Source organism: Tinamus guttatus, unplaced genomic scaffold (genome assembly GCF_059628265.1).
Source record: "Tinamus guttatus ecotype Peru unplaced genomic scaffold, ASM5962826v1 Tinamus_guttatus_pri_ptg000227l, whole genome shotgun sequence".
Taxonomy (NCBI): Eukaryota; Metazoa; Chordata; class Aves; order Tinamiformes; family Tinamidae; genus Tinamus; species Tinamus guttatus.
Window position 1 is genome coordinate 847,849 of NW_028288761.1, and position 20,564 is coordinate 868,412.

The following is a 20,564-nucleotide window of genomic DNA, read 5'->3' on the forward strand; positions in this document are numbered from 1 at the left end:
GCCCAGACGTCTGCCCAGGAACGCTGCCCTTCCCGGGCACAATCCGGCCCCAGCTCCGTGGCCCTCCCGCTCTGGCCGCGCTGCTCCGAGCAGCAGGGGAGGCCTGAGGTGTCAGACACGTTAGACGAGCTGGGGTGAGGAGCCTCCTGCCCAGGAGTGACGCGGGTCAGCCCAGAGCAGCCCGTGCAGAGCGCTGACACCAGGGCACAAAGCACACGCGCTGGTTTTCATGGTCCCACGTTGCGGGAACAACGGGGATTATCCAGCCTGCTGCTCGCAGGAGCCAAGTTGATGCCACACGTCGTGTTGCAGCAGGTGCCGCAGCAACCGCTTTTTAACTTCCCTCCTTTTAACTCTTTCTCTCCGCTAATGCTTTTTCTTTTTTTTTTTTTTTGGATGTGTTTTATATATGATTAACCTGGGCCCTAGGTGGTTGTAGGTGTCAGCAGGTGACCTGCTGTGGGGGGAATGAATTTTGATCTTTAACTCTTCAGAGAGCAAAGAGAGGAGCAGCAAATCTCCACTCTTTATATCATAAATTCTAGGCACGTACCCAAGAGTAATAAACCAAAAAGATGTAATCTGAAGCATGGCAAGAAAAGAGGAACAAGCATTTGGACGAGGAAGGGGAAAGCTTTTGAACGCCACAGGGCATGAAGCAGGGGGGCAAACGGCATGGACTGAGCCCAAGAAAAACACGAGAACTGGGAGGGCTACCAGCACTGGCAGCAACCAACAGCCCGGGTCTAAAGGGAGGCTGCACCGCTCACGGGGTTACGAAGAAAGCCTGAAGCACCTGCAGAATGCACATGAAAACATCGGGATTTGGATCCCCCTTAGCTAAGAAAACTAGAGAAAGAACCAGGTCCATGAGCCGTCAGGTGCGTCACTGAGACGGAGACCCGGCATGCGGGGCAGGACATTCACCATCCGCAGAAAAACAGCTGGGAGAAACTGTAATTAACGTAGGCTTTAAAACTTTATTTCAAATTACCTCTGGTTTTCTTTTATATTATCCATGTGCTAGGAGTTCACACTACTGGCAGAATACAGGCAATTTAAAATAAAGTATACAAATTTCAGACATATTTATACTTAACAGACTTAGAAATTACGGAATGTATTTACAGACATACAGCATGGGATGAAGCTTTAAAATCCTTTACTCTATTAATTACACGTTTACACCGTTTTCAGAAATAACAAAATTAGAACACTTCGTAAAACACCACAATATCTATACAAAAGATTGTTTTCGATGTCCTTGAAAGTCCTCTGTTTCTAAAAACAGTTTTCAAAGAACCATTTATAGTCATAAAGGCTAAAAATACCACTCGCCATGTCACTATGGAGAACAACAGAGATGTTCTCGGTACTGCGGAAAGTTGTTTCAGATTTATTTTAACCAGGCCACCAAGGCAGAGGCCTCAGCAAAAGCTTCCCCCTTCACAAGGGGGAGCACCAAATCCCCACTGTTTTGACCTGATCTTTTCGGTGCTCCCAAGGACCCCCGAGCGCCGGTGCTGCGGATTTCCAGTCCGTGACACTGCGGAGCCTCAGATGCCGTTTGGTGCTGGACTTCCTTTGAGGAGGGATCGTGACACGTTGGAGCTACTCTATAAATACCAGCACCAGCCGCTCGCCTGGATTCCTCCTACACCCTCCAACACGAATGCCCCAGAAAGGAAAGACAAACTGCCTCTTGCATCAGCTCACAAAATACAATTTTATACGTGCTCTTTAAAATATTCTTTTCACCGGATACAACAAACATTGCACATCAATTCCCCACATAAATCCCAACCCATTTCATTGCAAAAGAGAACTGGAGTGGTTTTTGGTGTAATACATTAAATAAACCATGTGATGAAACTTTAAGGCTTGGATTTTTGTTTTAAACATCTAGTGAAGCTTTTGCATGAAAATACAAGATTATAGAAGTGAAAGCAACACGACCACCATACATCAGAAACTGCCAGAGTGCGCGGACGCTCGGAACAACCTAAGTGATACTTGGTAATAAGTGACATTCTTGAAGCCCAGATTCAACTTCCCACCCACCGCATTAATTCCTAAAAATGGGTGTTAATGAAACATGAAGCTTCCACCCACCTGAATACTGCTACGTCTCACTTGCTATAGGTGCTGGGAGCTGGGCTGCAGTAAACAGCAGCTACCTGCAAATCTACAAGGGAACCGTTTTCCTAAACGGATACATTGAAGTAGTTCAACACGGAGGTGCTTCTGAAGCCGCAAGCCCAGGTTTCATACAAACGACCTGATGTTGGAAACTATGATAAATGCAGTGGCCTTTCCTAGGCCAGGCGCCAGCGCAGCAGGAACGCGCGGTCCGGTCTGCACTGCTGCTCGGGAGAGCCGGAGCCTTCCCTCCCACAGCAGCTCCTGCTTTACACGTTTACGTGATCCCCCATGCGCTACCAGCAACGTTTGCATGTGAAATTCAGTGAATACAGAACATACCTAGGGAGGAAAGCACATCTGTATGGAGTCGCTTTCCTCCCCTCTATTCCAAGTCATTGGCACATACAGGGTTTGAGGAGTTCGTGACAACCCGCTTACCCACTGTGGAAATAATGTGTCTCTTTTTCAAATGCACAGCTCTGAACACCCTTCACCTGCTCTTTTGGCCTTGCAACGTGACCCGCCAATGCCAATGAGAGGCAGCTGGAATCACTATATGAAATACAGGATACAGCAGTCACTGCACTGGACCTTCATGTAAAGAATTACATGAAGAAAAACTTCAAAAATGGCAAATCAAAATGGAGAAAAAAAAAAAAGTCCAGCTAAGACCAGTCTCTGTCAGTGCTCCAGAGGCAGGATAACCTCGGCAAAGGTGACTTTAGGCAGCGTTTTCCTATGTCTTCTCCTTCCTTCATCCCCACGAAATCCTCTTGGTAAATCCTGGTTCAAATACGTCACATGAGGGACTACCCCAGTGCTTCAGGCTGCTCTCAGCCCCATGCACTACATGGTACTTGCAGCGTAATATTCTGGGGTATTTTAAACAGGCCAGAAGCTAACAGAGGAACTGCACGGGTAGAGAGCTGCATTCTGCAAGGTCTTTGGGAGGAAGAAAAATCGTTACCAATGTGGAAATAAGCCTGGCCTAGTCCTTGGGACCAACACACAGAAAACTAGTCCTTGTTTTGCAGGTTGACTTTAAAGTAAAATGCCAAACTTGGCTGGAGTTGCTGCCATTCCCGTATTTTCAGTATCTGCTTTTGCATAAGGAAGCAAGAGTGAAGTTGTGGTACTTCTGTGAAACGTGTACATCTCTCTCAACACCAGTGAGGAAAAGGCTTTTTTTAAAGCCCTGCCAAACCTACCTTTTCCAACAGGTCGCTGCTTGGAAAATGTGCAACCTACCTGTGGCAATTCAGTAATTATGCTCTCAAAATCATTCATTTTTCAGCAGCGGGGACACTCACCAGTGTTAGCATGACTGCACAGGAGGCTCCAGCCCTGCTAGAAGTTCTATTTAATAAGGGCTTTCTAAGATTAGCACAGCAGGGAGCAACTCTTTGCACTGCAGTGAAAACAGGTACATGATTATTGATAACATTTAGTCATCCTTGACAAAACCGTTCAGCAACTAAATGTGTCCTTATGTGATTGGAAGGGGAGGTGAGAGGAGGTAGAAGGGAGGTTTCCTCCACTGATGCTGGAGAAGTTACTCAAGACATATTAAAACCCAAACAAAAAGTAAACCCAGCAGGAATGCTGATGTGTTCAGTACAGTGGAACTGTCCTGTTCCACGTGTGTTTCTGGTGAAGATACCTGCAGTAATTTTTTCCCTTGGGGATGAGGGTGGGGGAAGCGCAGATCAGTTATTTTTATTCAGAGTTCAAACACTGAGGACATGCCCACATAGGCTATAGTGGCATGATGAAACCCCCTGCAACACAACCTTAACCTTAACGCTTATGCGTTATTGTAATGGAAAGAGCTGGTGTTTTTCAGAGGCAAAAAAACCTCCCCTTCTTTGAACCCTGTGGGGAAGGAAAACAACTCCTGTTCCCCCTGTGCTCACTGCAAACCATCCTGCTAATAAATGAATCCTCTTAGGAATCATCTCATTTTCCAAACTGTACACCAATGTCTTCAATCTACAAGGTCAAGTTTCTGCAGTTGGCTCCAACCATCATCCAGTGGAACTCCCTGCCCTCCTCACAATAAGCTTTGTTTTAGAAGGGGCAAAAATTATTGATAAGAAAAGCCTCCTCTTACTGGAAACTGTTGTGATCTCCAAAAAAAGTGGAGAAATGAAGCAAAACATTCCTGTCAGGAATCACGGAAACTCATTTCCTTAGAACAGAGCTCTGTGTGTTTGGATGCACTGCATGGGCAGCAAAGTCTTCACGTCCTTCTGCTTAGCCAAGGTAACCCAAAAGGTCCTGGAGGTCTCTACACAGCAGACAAGTGGTGAAGTTGCTGCTGCTTTGGGGGCGCCAGCTCCAGGAGCGCCTGGACAGTCACAGCTACCTGTGTCAAACCCTTCTCTTCTAAAATATGTAGAGGCAAACATAATTGCTCCTGAATGGGGAACAAAACAAAGACAAAAAACAAAATGGATGAAAAACACTCAACTGAAAAGAAAAAAAAAATTAAGCAAAAACACTGAAATATGAAATGTTATGGACAGCTAAGACACACACAGAAGAATGAAATGAAATTTCTGCTTGTGAATAAAGAACTGTAAATGTGACTACCAAAAGAGGAAGCTTTAGGATAATCACTGTGTTTACAATATCAGCCATCACACAGAAAATAAGTATAAATAAGGAGAATTAAAATAAAAAGGATTTGTGGAGAAGTGGAAAAATAACATATTGTCCTCTATCTTCACCCATACTGAAATGGTAGCAGTCAATAAAACCATAATTAGACTAACTTATGAAGGGGGAAAGTGTTGGTTCAACATATGAACCACCTGCAACAGAAACAGCAGGAAGGACCCATGGTTTCCCTCCCAAAACGCTGCTGGTTTACGAGGGAGCCCTCACGCAGCAAATCTTGTTATTGAAAACAAGAAAACAAAGACCTGCTTTTAAAGCAGAGATTGAAAGAGGAACATGCGTGACAGAAATGCTGTGCAAAGGTCTAAGGGGAAACATTATACTGAAGAGCAACTCAAACTCGCATTGCAGGACACACTGTCCATCTGAAGTCCTTTGCTCCACTGGTGTGATCTGATTTCTATCACTACAAGTTGTTTTATGAAAGAAATAATAATAGGTTTTAAAAAAGTCTCGCCTCTGTGTATGACTGAAATGACCTTGATAATGAATGTAGAACAGGCTGCTTCTCCTGTTCAAGGCAACAAGAAGTTGACAGTGTATTAAAAAGCAAAGATCCCTCCTATAATATTTAAGGGTGAGCACAACTTTCCCGTCTTTCCCAAGCTCCTCTGTTTAACAAAAACTCAAAAATCATATTGAGGAATAACATGGATACACAAACTACAAAGTTTTCAAACTGTTTATTAAGAATTGTGCTATTTTCAGTCTACGATGACTTTAAAGCCTGCACAAGGTCTTGGCCCTCCTCGCTCCACCACAGTCATCCCCAGACAGGATCCGGGTGCCAACATCTCTAATGGGGTCATCTCATCTGGGTCCACATCTCTAGTCAATAACTAAATTTGTCCTCCCTATAAAGCTACAGACATTTTTTTTCTCTCATGTGTTACTCCCACAACAATCAGCATTTTCTCACTCCTTGTACCATTACAGATCAGTCACATAAAAGAAAGTCTTCAGGATAAGTGATGGCAGCCAACACTGTTCACACAAAGCTCAGAGTAGAGAAAGACCAAATTAACCCAGGCTGAAACCCTCACAGTAAGACAGAGTATCAGGCTGAAATGTGTTTTTCTTCTATCAATTTTATAGATTTTGAAAAAAAAAAAAGTGCTTTTTGAGAAAACACCAGTAAACTTGACTATATAGGTCTTATCTTTTTACTTAAGTAGTAAATGGATAAGGCGAAAAGCTTTGGAATGACTCCATACCACAGACACAGTCATGACAAAATTTAAGAACTGGAAGGCACTGTTAGGGCAAAGGTTTACCCTTGCTGCTTTTATCACAGTGTTTATTAGAAGAGGTTAAGAAACATAGAAACCGAGTTCATTTTAGTTCGTATCAGTAAACAGTGCAAAAATAGCTTATTTAAAAATAAAACAAATGCAATCCTGCCAAAGATCTCCTCTCTCCTCAAAAATGTTTTGCTTGGACAGGACATTTTGTGTCAGTCACAGTGTGTGATTTAGCAAGCGGGACTCAACTCCTCTGCTTACTCCTTTGTTAAATATCCACTTTATGTTGCTTGTGAGATCCATCTGCATATAAGCATTTTCACCAGCAGTGACAGCATTTGCAACTAAGCTCCTGTGTATCTTAAACTGTGCTTCAGAGTTGCTGCCAGGTTAATGCTGGAGAGCTGACACCACTTAAACTGGGCTTATGAGCTGCTTAGTGTGTTTTCAGATATAAGAAATGTATTGAAAACACGCTCAGACCAGCTGCACTACGAAACACTTACCTGTAGCTGGGCTCTGAACCCTGAACCGCTCCAGCTCTGAGGAGACATGGTCTTTTGCACGTGACATTAGGAGTGCCCTGAAGTTCTGAGGTGTCCCTGAGAAATACATTAAAGCACCAGGACACAATGGGGAAGGAAAAGCTTGAAGCTTTATTTAAGACTACCTGAGTTTTGCAAAACAGTAAAGCGTGGATGTGGTAAAGTAGGTTATGGAATAAATATGATTCAGGGCATTTGCAATTGAGTGGTAATTCAGGAGTTTTTGTTAAGTTTTTATCAAGTCTTTCATCAAGACCACAGTAAACTGCCACAATATTCTGTGGGATCTGATAGAATATTAAAGATTTTTCCTCTGGACCAGATTCCCCTTCATCCTTCTGCTCTCAAAGCTGACTGAAGAGCTAAATTTCTTTGAAAATTTCTTGCTTGATCTGTTGAAATAGCTCAGGGTTCACTACTACTTTAAAAATCCTGACTCAAAAGTAACATATCCAGGGTCTACAAAGGTGAGAAATCAAATACTCTCAGAAGCAGGATAAAGTGTGGTAAGAAAATAAAAATAGCAAAGCCCTGCAGACAAACCTATCCGACCATGTCTCCTAAGAGTGGTAGAGCTAATCAGACCATCGAGATGAAAAAAAAAAAGAAAGAAAAAAAAAAAAGAAGTTTTGCATCTTTTCCTAGTATTTTTCCTCAGATAATCTGGATGCAATGTACCAGAGTGGGAGCGATTCCCATTTCACAGATGGGGAAATGGGGGCATGTTCCCCCATCACATGGGCATGTCCTAAACTCAGTCCCCTGCTCTAGCCTGTGGACAAGACCTTCCCCCTGGTAAGGGTTATATCTGCTAAATATCACACAGCAAATACAAATGTGAATTATGCCACGGACAGGTACACGGATGTAACAACGTATTTACGCATTGTACCTGTCACCTCTGTCCCCTACGTGGAAAAGAAAGCACTTCATACACACAGTCTTGACACAAACCAAAATCCTTTACCAAGCACTGGAGTGACGGAGGGAGGGAGAAGCAAAACCATCTTTCAGCTAGAGGAAAAAGACCCAGCGATAGAACATACAGAGTGTTAGCATTAGAGTACAGTAAAACACCACAAAGCCCCAAAGCTGAATGGAAAGGGAGACAAGGGTGGATTCTTCTGAATCTGTCCCCAGGGAAAGAAGAGTCTCAACTGTTCTTTTAACGCTGAGGTTTAGCTGAAGAATGTCAGAAGGGGAACAAAGATTGTCCTGTCCAAAGTGTGTGAGCAGGAAGGGAAAACAGACAGAAAAAAAAAATTAATTAGCCATACTAACATCCACGAAGCGGTCAGTCATCAGACATCTCAGATATACCCTACACATTCAAGGAGTGTATCACAGCTGGTTAATTCTCACAAAGGAATCTGCAAGGCTGTCATTCCAGAGAACTATCTTAATGTAAGTATTCAGTGCTCAGTGTGTTGCCTGTCATGTGTACAACTTACACATGTAAAAATCTTCTGTTGTTAAAAAATAAGCAGCTTACACATGCCTTAGTGAAAATCAATTTTCTTTCATGGGAAATAAATTAGCTACAGGATTTAGAGATGCTTTGGCATTGAGTTCTCACCAACGTTACATGCATCTCAATTAATGGAAATAGTACAACAAAGGATTATTTATGTGTAATTGATGCTTGAGTGTAGCATCCTGCAGAAATATCTAATATTAACCTAAGTTTAAGTGCTCTATAACTATTACCAGTATATCTTTTGCCTTCCTTACACAGAGATAGCTACATAAATCAACAAAATCTAGATGCACATTTACCATATTCTGTTAACTATTTATTGGTTTCTTTTGATGCAAGGGCTCTACTGGCAAAGTTCTATAGAAACATCTGCTCTATTGTGGTGCTGGAGTAGGAGTGCAGTTCTGCCTGTAATCAGCATTTTCTAAACGTAGCTTCTCACATAAAATAGCCTGTTCTCTTAGAAGGTAAGTATTTCTACATAGATCCATACTTTGACAAGCCCTTTCTATTCGTAATTAGAATTTAAATGAAAGGAGATACCTGCAGGCATCTTTTCAGCAAAAACATATTAGGCTGCCATGCCGTTCTTTCATACAGATATCTTGCCTTCTCATCTCAGTAGACATGTAATGTAGACATGTGAGAGTAAATTTAGAGTTCATGTTGGGGTTTCAGTAAGTTTCCCCAGAGACATTTGCCTTGATTTTTTTTTTCAGATTAAAGGAGGAGAAATGAAAAAAGTAAGAGGCTCCTAGGTAGGAGGTGAGTTTTTATGACACCAAGACAGATGTAGCACAATGAGTCTAAGGGTACTTTTTGCTGAGATGACTTCTTTTGTTTGTTTTAAAATGTAGGTCATTTCAGTGATCTGCTTTGCAGTGCAATGCCATGAACAATTACATCTGCACATCTGAAGGAGCTATAAATTGGGAGCTGGGATGGAATTGAGTAACTTTACCTCAGAAGAACTTGTTATGCAGTCCTGCCAGAAGCAAAAGGCCGAGTTTTTTTAGAGGACCAAGAGTGTGTGGTACCTCTAAAAACCAATTACCGCTCATGCCCCCCATCACGTTCCAAAGTCGTGCACCACTGAGTCATGTGAAAAGGCTGGGCCACTCTATAATGTGCTACCCTAAATTTCCAGTGGCTCAAAACCTGCCTGCAAGTCAAGCTCTCGGGGACAAATCCAGAAAATACTGCACTGCTGACTAAAGAGCACAGCTTTCAGAAGGTGTTGGGAAATGAGTCACTGGGTCTCCTTTTCCCTTTAACAAAGCAGAAGAAATAAAAAAGGCCCTATAACAGAAACTCTGACGATCTAACGATTAATGCCCCAGAAGAAAAATAAAGCAAAACAGGACATGTATCAAAACCATTTATGCTGAGATAGCTGCTAAATAAAGCAAAAGGGAAAGGACAGGACAGCATGAAACAGGATAGTTGGACTCCAATATGTTATTTCATGTTTCCACTTCATAGCTCTTCCAGTGAAGAGGAACACCAGGAGATACTGGAATGCTACCACTGGTACTTAACACAAAGAATTAGGATCTATGCAAAGATAGCTACCATCAGAGAAAAGCAAATAATACTGTGGCTTATTGGTAAGGCAGTAAAAATGTTCACATAGGAGGATTATTCTCAAGGCACATCAAAAGATTTAGGATTAAAGTAAACATGTGAAAAGTTATCCAAATTTTATTGCACTTTTGAGCTACTAAATAGCTACTTTAAGCTATTTAGTAGCTCAAAATAGCTAAATAAATCTCCAGAAAATGTAATTATATTTGTAGAAGTACACTGCAATTCTACAGGGCAGATTCAAACTGCATCCAGTATCATGAATATGAAGGAGAGCATTAAATGAATCAGGTCTATGACAAGAACTGCATCTGACTTCATTTTGCCCTGGAAGAGAATGCAAACCAAATATGATCTATACAGTAGATGTATCTTATACCTGCACCTTTTCTGAAGGTTTTCACCAAATCTCTCTCAAAAAAAGGTTCTGTTTTTCTGAAGCACCTGAAACAATATCAGAACAGCAGAAGGACGTACCTGAGGCACTCCAATCCTTCTGCAAGCGTCCAAAAAATTCTCCACGTTTCGTCTGCATTTTGCCATTGTAAGTTTAGGCTGTAAAGGAGGAGAACAGGAAGGTATAAAGGGTTCTTAATTGACAGGATATTCACATTTTTATTTTCTATGTAAATAAAACTCTTAATAAACCTGATGGTCAAAACCATACCACACTGACATAAGCTCGTCTAATTGAAACCAGACTCTGTTGTACCTTGTTTTTCTTTAGAAATATAAGCTCAGATTTCAGAACTAATTTAAAAAATGTTAAGCTGGATGTTTTAATGAAAACACAATCCCAACCCCTGCAAAATTTGCATACAAGGTGTTACCTAAAACAGGCTAACACTTTTAGCAGTTTCAATATGCTAATTTAAAAAATATATTTCAAATGAAATGCATATACATGACTCCAAGTATTGCAATTTCAAAGTAATTTCTTGATACAAAGCAATCTGAAGTCTGTTCTGGATTGATACATTTTAGAAATATTTCAAGCCGTATTTTAATTAACAAAGAGATTAGAAGAGGGCAGATGAAACCAGAAAATATTGGAAGAAAACTGTAATTGAAACTTGCTGCTTGTAAGCTTCTTGCAGATGTGTTTGATGTGGCTGTTTGAGTTGGGTTCACTAGCATTTTTTCAGGATTTTTTTTCCCCACATAGTTAACTTTTACACCTCTCCACAGAGATGCTGCTGCACAGGCTCTGTCTTGCTTCTACTCTTCAAGCTTGTTCTTTTCTTAAGGAGAAAGAAGTTTCCTGTTCCTTTGTACGAGACACCTGCAGTCTGCACAGCAGCCTCTGTGGGGTCAGTACTTTTCAATAAGTGAGGAAAAGCTTCTGCTTCTGTTCTGTCCCCTCAGTTTGTCTTATCACTCCACCAAGAAAGCAGGTTAAAGGCTAGTTCTGACTTCTTTCTCCCGAAGGATGAAGGGAATACAAAGATCACATTGTGGACTGAGGCACGACAAGATGCCTCTTCTGCTCCTGGAGCTGTGCAGCTACAGGCTGCCTTTTCCTAGAGATTTATGGCAAAGCCATGATCTAACTCACAACACAGATTATTCCAACAGCACATAAAACTAGGCCATTGAAAAGATATTCTTTATAACAGGAATCTGTTGAATAGTGTCTGTATTTTTTTTTTTTCTTGAAGAGTCCACATTCTGCCTAAAACGTTGGCGTGTCCAGTTCAATAGTTCTCAAAATAATGAGGACATCTGCCTCTTCACAAAAGCCCAAGGGAAAGGAACCACAATGATACAGTATGCAGCCCTGTTAAGTGCCAGTTCAAATTCCACTGACATAAGGACTGAGGCCAAAATACTGAAAAGCAAACAAGCATGTTTTAACTTCTTCCCCCAGGACCAGTCTTTGGTTTTCTCCCCTTTCTTATTCATGCTACTTTAAGATAACGTGAATGAGTGCAACAAGCACTTTGTGTCCCTAACTGCTTTTGAGTAGTTGACCTTAAATATTTTTTCACTGAACTTTTTGGCTGCCAAAACCAGAAAGAATTTATCCTGTACAGATAGAGTTGGTAAATATTGTACTTCACAGTTCTCAATCTTTCTCTAATTCTGTACTTTCCCTACATGATGCACAATAATGCATCCAGAATTACATCATCTTCATTGCTCCCCCACCAAACTGCAGATAGTCAAGAGAAATAACTTCCCAAGCTTTCAGACTTACCTGTGTTCTTCCTGGCACCAACAGCAAGCAAGATTCCTATCCCCACACACAAAGCTATTTTTCCTGTTATCACAGGCATGATGGGATCTGCTTTGTTCTAGGAACTCTCCAAGCACATGCAAATGGAGCTCAAGGATGCTCTGCTAAAAACCCTAATCAGAGGAATTTATATAGCTGCAAAGTGGACACAAGAATCAATTTGGATTCTCTGCCTGTCCTTGCTGTCTTCTGTAACAGGCTCCTAATCATTTGTGGAGAATAATGTATATTCTAACTACTGTCCTGAATTTCTCAGACCTCTTATCCTCTCAAGTATCTTTTTGCAGTTTCATCTCTTATTCACTCTTTTCTCTTATTCACTCCATCTCTTATTTCACTCGTGTTTCAGTTAACATAAGCAGGACTTGAAAATGTTAATATTGACTAAAAACTGTGCTAAAAGCAACTTCATTTAATTGAAATATACCTCAAAATACATTTTAAAAATGAAGATAAGCCTTTTACTTAGACAGACCAGATGGTTAGTGGTGGTGGTGGGCGTCTGCTCATAGACAGAGGAAGATGCTGAGTGGGGCACTTGCCTGATTACAAACCACTCTATGATGCCATCAACACTGCATACTTACCACAGCAGGGGAAGGGACGTGAATGCTGGGAACAGACCGAGGACGCACGTGATTAGCTAAGTGGCACAGAACGACACCGTCGGTGAGGGCTGCTCCAAGATCACTGGGCAACGACACCTTCAAGCGTGATTCAATGTTCTGTACAAAAACGAACACACATGCACAGAAGGTAAGAGCTGCTTTCCTCCAACTATTTCATTCTGCTGAACATTTTTATAATTTGCAAAATCACTTGCATTTCAGCTCTTATTTCCATCTACATGACATATTTCTGAACCACTTTATTTCTCCGCACCACCAAGAAAGGCTCTGTGCACCACTATGGCTAAGAGCTGATCACAGTTTGGAAGCAGCTGAACTCAAAAGATAAACAGAGCTTTTATTGCACAGCACAGGGGACTAATACAACCATTATACAAACATAATGGAAATCAGGGTCTAAGAAAAGTATTCCACATCCTTCAGATTCTCAGAAAATGGTTCTACTAGGGGAAAAGAAAATAATTGTCTTTGTGGGTTGGAGGAGAATATAGCTAACAAAAGCCAAGATAACATTTTTTCCTTGTAAAGAAAGAAATGAACTACTAGGTATAAATAGTATAAAAGAATGAGCTAGTGGATGTATGGTGTTACCGGAAAAGTGAATACAAATCCAATTCAGGTTTTCATCCTGTTTCAAATGCTATAGGAATTACAGTTTTTGTACGAAAACCGTTAAGTATAAAAAAGGAAGTAAAGAGAAAACTATACATATACAAAACATTCCGACATAATGCAAAAAAGGCTCTACAAACAACACCAAGGGCTTTTTTTTCCATTTTGTTTCGTTTAAGGTAACTTGCTAGATTGCCTTTTAAAAAAAAAAAACTATAAGGAGAAGAAACCCTCTCAGTCCACTCAGGATACTCGTAGTTTTTAAAATCGCCTTTAACGAGCAGTAACTCTTATTTCTTGAGAAAGCTCAAATGGTTAATTATAGCCCTTCAGGAAATCCCCAAAACAAGCCTAGAGCAAAGCAGAGCAGTACTTCAACAGCATGTGGCATTTTCAATACTCATTCCAATTGTCATTGTACCTGGCCACCAGTCAGGATCCTGGTGACCTCAATAGCCAAAAAGCACAAGGATAAGGGACATCTGTATCTCAAATACTCTGCACTCAACTAAGAATGGGGCAAGAACCAATAGATGGATCCAGAACACACAAAAAAGTCACACAGTCGATATGACTGGCAGGAATCTCAGCATTCCACGTGTTCTGTGGGCTTTACAGCAATGGGGAATTTTTTAGAGATTAAGAGAAATATAGTGAGGTGGTTTTCAAAAGAGTTCCTTACAAGCACGAGTCAGTACAGTATATTCTACAGCATTTGAAACCTGACTATCCACCATGAAAAAAACAAAGTAAACACCACTTCAACTGAAAGAAACACTCAGCCTGTGCAGCTGCCATTTAATTTTGCTCAGCTGTTCAGCGCAGTGGTTCACTGAGATAAGTCCAAGACACAAGAGCAGTTTTCGCATGATACGTGTGATGCATTTGTTGAGATGCCCACACGCTGGTTCCTGTCCACACGTACCTTACGCAGCTGCTCTATCAGCTCCAGCTCTTCCTCTCGCTGTTTGGAGTATTGTCTTGCTCTGGGGTCTGCAGAATCATTAGCAGGAGACAAGGCACAGGTGGAAGATGAAGTAACAACTATGAAACGGGAGCATGAAGAAAGAAGAATCACTAAGCTTGATCTGGCTGATTATTCTTTGTTGCTGTATTACACATGCACATGCAGCATGCCAAGGTGGGTACTGCACATTCCTTTTCACAAATCTGTTTCCTTTATTAGATTATCATCTACCAAGCTAATGACTTACTAACATTAATGAAATGTTTCTGGAACAGATCTTCCTTTCTAAACTCAGAATCTGTTTTTTTCCATTGACTAATAATCATTTTAAAAAGTTCTCTTTTTCTAAAAGATGTCTTCCTATAAAAATTTAAATTTTGTTAGGTGCTACTATACAATTAAACATATCAAGCTGCCTTCATAATTTTGGAAGCTTGTGCAGCATTTCCTCAATATCCTTCTACGCATAAGCAAATCTAAGCACAAGCCCCCACATTTACATAATATGACAAAGCTCTATTTGACATCTCTAAATAATTGTTTGTTCAGAAAGCATTTATTTTCAATTTAAAGATGGGTATCCACAAATGAAAATCTGAAACTTGATGATAATGATCTGAAGTAACAGCACAGCACAAGACCTAGGTAATGCAGATGTTAACATCGTGTAGCAAAAGTAGGTTGTTTCTAAACTATTAACCTACCTTTCTTTGCTTCATCCCTGACAGCTGCTCGGAAAAGGAAACTCTCAGGTCGCTGGGGAGGGTTTCTATAGGAAGGTGGGGCTGCAGGGCCAGGATATGGAGGGGAAAGGTGGGCTAAACAAATGTGGAAAGGCACAGGAAAGGAAAGGAGGAAGAAGGAAACAGTTAAAATTTAATAGGAAACGGGTTCAGCAATGTGGTAATTAAACAGAACAAAACAAAATTTTAACATAATAATGGCAAAATAAATTACAGCCATGCATGATGCAAGCACAAAGCAGGAAAAGGCACTACTAGGGACACTTGCATGCAAAGCACATTCCACATACCACTTCCAGCAACTGTTCTAACTGGTGCCGAACACATCTGTAGGACACAGCCTATATAAAGGCCTCAAAGAGCCAAACCCTACGCTCTCCCTCAGGACATGCTGCATCCCTGCTGTTGTTTGCTCACATGTTTCTGAACAGATCCAAATAACTGGATGGATTCTCAAACACAGCAGAGCCACATACAGGGGTGGGAGTCTACGCTCCCTGCTCTAACAGTACAAGTGTGCAAGCAGGTATTTTACTCTCATTTTTCAGACATGATTTTCTTTCCCTGTTACCTGTCTGAGTGGTAGGTGAGCTGGGAGAGATGGTCGATCTGTCATCACTCTGTGGACAAAAAGCAAGAATGTAAATGACCCTGATTTGTTTGCTTGTTTCCTTGTTTGCTTTGTTTTTAAAAAGGCTCCATCCATCTAAATATGTTTCAGAGGAAAAAAAGAAATGTGAAAAACATAACATGTTGTTCTCTACATCTCATCTCTTCAGAAAGTTACAAAGTTATTTCTTTTGTAGAAATTGCACAATTCTTCTTTCAGGAAAAAGAATTATGAAATGGCATTGACAGTGCAGTGACAGATCTTTGTTTACTCTTACTTCTAACCAAAAACCTCCCTCACAAGACGACACTGAAAAACAGACAATTAAGAATGCAAAGAACTTGCGTAACGGCACCACTGGTAAGAGCACACAACCTCCCTTTGCATCTCTGCTAATGTAAAACTGCTGTTTACTGAGCTTCCCTCCCCTAATAAAATACACTGTCGTTTTATTAGGGTGTGTGCATAGACGTACGATTTCTTGTGATGAATGCACTCATTATAACCATTCCCACAAAGAAAGAAAGAAATATAGGGTAACCTCACTGAGTGGTAAAAGCAAGCTGATAGAACACAACAAAAATACTTCTAATTAACTCAAACTGGTCAAGAGGAAAATCATTTTTTTAAAATAAAAAGCAACAAAGATGACAGAACCCCTCAGAACAGATACTGGTTAACATGTTGTTATAATTAACAGAGCCTAAAGCTAAAGTGAGGTAATATCTACTATAATTTAATCAGGTAGATCAGGTTCATGCCCTACCTGAACTTTTGATTAGAAGCTGACACACTAACACCTGTTAAAACAGATGTGTGGATCCAAGAGCTTTTTGAACGATAATAGCAAGAGATACCTTGACAGGTCTGAAGGTAGAGGCATTAGGCAGGGTAGGAGCACAGCCTTCTTGACTCAACCTTGAGAGCGACTGAACACAGAAAGAGAGAAGGCAGCAGCAGTGTTAGCAAAACAGTTGACAGGTCACGTGCAGAGGCAGGACACGCTAGACAAGTTAGAAAGGAAGAGGTGGGTCAGAAACACTCAACAGCAAAAGACAGGAAACCATAGATTTCTTGCTGAACTACAGTTAAAGCCTGCCTATCCTATAAACTTTGTGGCTAACAAGCCTGGGAGGTGGCACATTCCTTTTATACACACCATGGGGACACCAAAAGCAGAACTAACAATAAATGGGGTGAAAGCTCCTATATTATGACCACAGAGCCTATGCCAGCAGACTCGAGCCCCAAAGGGGAAGCTCACCCTGCAATGGTGAGCAAAATAAAAACAGCTTTCCTTTTAACATAATGTGTTAACATAGTGTGTTTCAAACACATTCTGCAGTTTTAGCAGGTTTTGTGACTGAAGAGATAACCCACATCTAACAGGCTCTGAGACACGCTATCACTCTGTGCCCTAAACACCTACTGCTGACCTTTGAGAAGTTCAATCAGACAAAATTCTCCATTTTCCATGTGTCCAGAACGGGAGCTCCAGCATCCCAAAATACACACGCCACTGACGGGAGTATCTAAATGGCTAAACATGGTCCCCTTCAAGAATTCCTCAGCCAATACTGCTGCTAAGGGACAAGGTCGTATCCAACTGTGGGAAATAATGTCAACTATGAAAGTCTACTGTCTAAACACGTAACATAATTGTGGGTATTGCCTGAACAAAAATGAAATCACAGGAAAGTCCAAAGTAGGTTACTTGGGGCTCCAAATATCCCAGGCACTTGAAATAAAAGTGCAAATGTTGCCTTCTGAATTTTAATTGGCATGAACTACTTTCCATCCCTCCACTTATCAAAAAGACACAACAAAACATTAACATTTGAGGACTGGATGACTCAAGAAGGAAACAAAACTTTCTGAAACAGCGTTAAAATAGCAAAGCAGCAAAGCAACTTATTAAAAAAAAAAAAAAACACACTAACTGACAACTAGGAGTTCTCTAGGGGCAAGTCACACACTTTGGCTGTTAGTGCTTTAAGTGATTCACAGCTATTCTGCCTCTTCAGAAGAATGTATCCAGGAAGGCCTAAAAAGAGAGCTTACATGTTGGGCAAGCCTTAAACACAAGCATCTGCAGGAGTCATGCAGGCTTGGTAGCAGGTCCTCAAGGCAGCAGTGTGGTGGGATTTTATTAAGACGAGAGTTTCAAAATACCACTTGACTTAAGCAAATAAAACCTTAGTGGTCACAGGGAGCGAAAAACAAAGAAACGAACAAAAAAATCAAAATGAAACATTGCAGACCACAGGTTTTGGTTAACTGAACTGTCTATTTCTGGATAAAAGGAACAAGACGATGGTGGTGCAGACTAAAGGAAAGGAGCGGTCACAATGCAGAGATGTCCCACGGGCAGAGCGGAGGGGACACAGCACACCACAGGGGACGACAACCACAACAGTTTCACACCGCATGCTCTTCACCTGTTTGCGAGTCCCTGGCCGCCTTTTAATGGTATTGGTGTTATTGTCAATCTCAAACACAAAGAGAGGCTCAAAGCCGTTCTGTCCCGGATGGCAAGGAAAGAAAGGGAGGGAGAGAGGAAGAGGTGAGGCAGAGAACAACCGCAAGAAAAGGCTGCTGCAACACAAAAGGAACGGGATGCTGCAATTCGGGCTTGCAACACGCCAGGCCACGCGCTGCACTCTGTGTCGAGGTGTAGCGCTGAAGTCCCAGAAATCTTCCCTTGCCAGAATTTATTGGAGACACTGGGTCTGCCAGAGCACCAGAAATCGGCACTAACCAAACAAGGAGATTTTAATAATGAGAATTTGACTCTTAAATGCCTGACTACAGAAACAGATGCCAGGGCACAGGTTAGTACAGCTCAAGCCCTACTTGCTTTACTTGTATAGTTATTCCTGGTAGTGCAGTGGTGCCTAAAAAGCCCCTGTTTAAAACATGACGGCGGCTCCATGTGCTGGATGCTGCCATGACAGGGTCGGGCCACAGCCAAGGCCGCAACGGGAACACACAAAGCGGGAAGCGCCCGAGGCGGCCGCCACACGTGGGCCGTGTCGGGAGAGGCCACCCCAGCTACCGGCCACTTTCAAGTCTTTCATGGGCCTCCCCACAGAGGGGAATTGGGAAGCAGCGGGAGAGAAAGCAAAGGATGCTTGGTACTTCGGCGTTTTCTTCCATAGTAGTTGCCTTGTGAGGGACAGCATGAGAGAAAACGAGAAGATACTGGGGGAAAAGCAGGATTGTTGACGCCCAACGCCCCTTCGCTGCAGCTCCCAGGCGCTTAGGAGCGATGTGAGGTGAATTATCAGTGCTCAGGGGAGGCGCGCGTCCTTGCTTCATGACTCCAAGCACACTCCTCAAAAGGGCTTTTCGAATGCAAGGAAACAATTTTAATTGAATCGGGGAGAAAAAGGCAACTTAGGGTTGTCCAAGAGGCGGGATAAAACATAAAAAGTTGACTCGGTTTCAGTTCTGCATTCAAGAAAATTTCTAAAAAAAATAGTAACCAGAAAAGAGAAGCAGCAAAATAAAAAAATAGTTGCTTGCCTTCTATCTCGTTAAACTTGTTTTTGTATTTTTGACTTGTATCTGAGGTGAAAACATTGCTTGGAGCAAAAGCAAAGCAACTACTCCATTTATAGAGCTCTGATGTAATGAGGGAAATACTAAACAAAAGGGCTTTTATTTTATTTCTGCATAGCACACTGCTACAGAGCAGAATTCCCACACCATAAAGCTAGAGCAATCAGTGGAAAACCTAGCTTTTTTTTAAAATTAAATAATCTGCAAGTTCAAATGCTGAAAATAATTTATTCTGTGTCAGATAAAGTTTGTATGAGCACATATGCTATTTAAGCAGAGAGTGAGAAAGACATAGAAATTATGTATAAATGGAAAACATGTACTGAGAACTCCTATTTCTGAATAGAGTTTTGAAATGAAATGCCCCTACACTTCAGTGGAGGAGAAGATCATCCTTTAAAATAAGATCTAGCTAAATTTCTACTTCATAAGGACAGGGAAATCATTAAATGAAATGAAACAGAATTTAAAAGATACTAATAAACATTTTCTTGCTGTTAAACAAGTTTGACTATAGGAAATATATTCATAAGGGAAAAAAATGTTACAAATTCATGAGCTAGCAAGGGCTTACTGTTCCACTTCCAGTAATTGCTAGAAACAGCTGTCCTGGCATATGTCATCATTTGACACAGCATATATTTCCATTACAAAATAAATCTCAAGATCTTACTTCAAAAATTCAGAAAATCCAGTATGTCATTTATTATTATAGTGCTGCTGGAAAGAATAAGAAATCACAGAAAAGGGGAATAAAGAGAGTTTCAAAAGTGATTTGATCTTTCCCTATCAACCCCACCGCTTCTTTGTGAAAGTCACGGATGCAAATTGAGAAAAAAAGAAATCAGCAATGATGGGAGTCCCTCCCAAAATAATTTCTGCAAACTCCAAAGCATGTATATAAATGTACCTAAAATTCAATGTATTAATATACTACGGAAGCAGTAAGATCACATAATCAAATACAAATAGGGTCCTTATGGGCATGTTTAAAATACATTCCAAAGATGAGTTCACTGACAACAGAACAGCAAAACTTAACACATAATTCACTTATTTTCTCTCCTGTTTCTTATTATATAAATAGGAGAGCAGATTTTTATATACTGATTGTGATTCCTCTGAAGAGGCATATGCATAATGACAACTGAATTGCACACTGATATTATACGAGCTTTCTTTCTCTCCCCCACACAGGGCCAGACAGGCAATAGCAGGAATATAAACAAAAAAAATCTGAATAGAGAGACAGTAAATAAATATCTTGACCAACGTGTTTTGATGAGATACATTCTACTCGACAGCACTGCCCAATGAAAGTTTAGGCAGATCACAGAAGCACATGGATTAAGAAAATAAACCCCAGGCATGCAGTCATGCAACAGCAGGCAAATCTGATTTTTTTTTTTTTTTTTATAGGCAAAGATTATGGCATTAAAATTTTTAATTATGCTATATTGATAAGATACCATAAAGGAATAAATAGCATAAAACATGAAATGAATATATAATTTTTTTTCCTAGTGTCCAAAATAGAT

General features: G+C 41.0%; 1 protein-coding gene across 8 annotated transcripts in view; it reads right to left on the reverse strand.

Annotated features, from left to right (window-relative positions):
- Positions 1-4,120: 4,120 nt before the first annotated feature.
- LRCH3 (leucine rich repeats and calponin homology domain containing 3) overlaps positions 4,121-20,564 on the reverse strand; it is a 34,967-nt gene continuing 18,523 nt past the window's right edge. For 3 of the 8 annotated variants that reach the window (XM_088525507.1, XM_088525505.1, XM_088525504.1), the window contains 8 exons: positions 17,904-17,984; positions 16,323-16,394; positions 15,427-15,475; positions 14,817-14,930; positions 14,071-14,189; positions 12,492-12,629; positions 10,146-10,223; positions 7,506-7,822 (listed from right to left, as the gene is read on the reverse strand). In XM_088525507.1, coding sequence (XP_088381633.1) covers positions 7,622-7,822; positions 10,146-10,223; positions 12,492-12,629; positions 14,071-14,189; positions 14,817-14,930; positions 15,427-15,475; positions 16,323-16,394; positions 17,904-17,984 — 852 coding nt within the window. In that variant the 3' untranslated portion in view covers positions 7,506-7,621. Of the gene's footprint in view, positions 4,559-7,505; positions 7,823-10,145; positions 10,224-12,491; positions 12,630-14,070; positions 14,190-14,816; positions 14,931-15,426; positions 15,476-16,322; positions 16,395-17,903; positions 17,985-20,564 lie in introns of those variants that run through there. The other 5 variants (XM_088525512.1, XM_088525511.1, XM_088525506.1 and 2 more) reach the window with 4 other exon arrangements.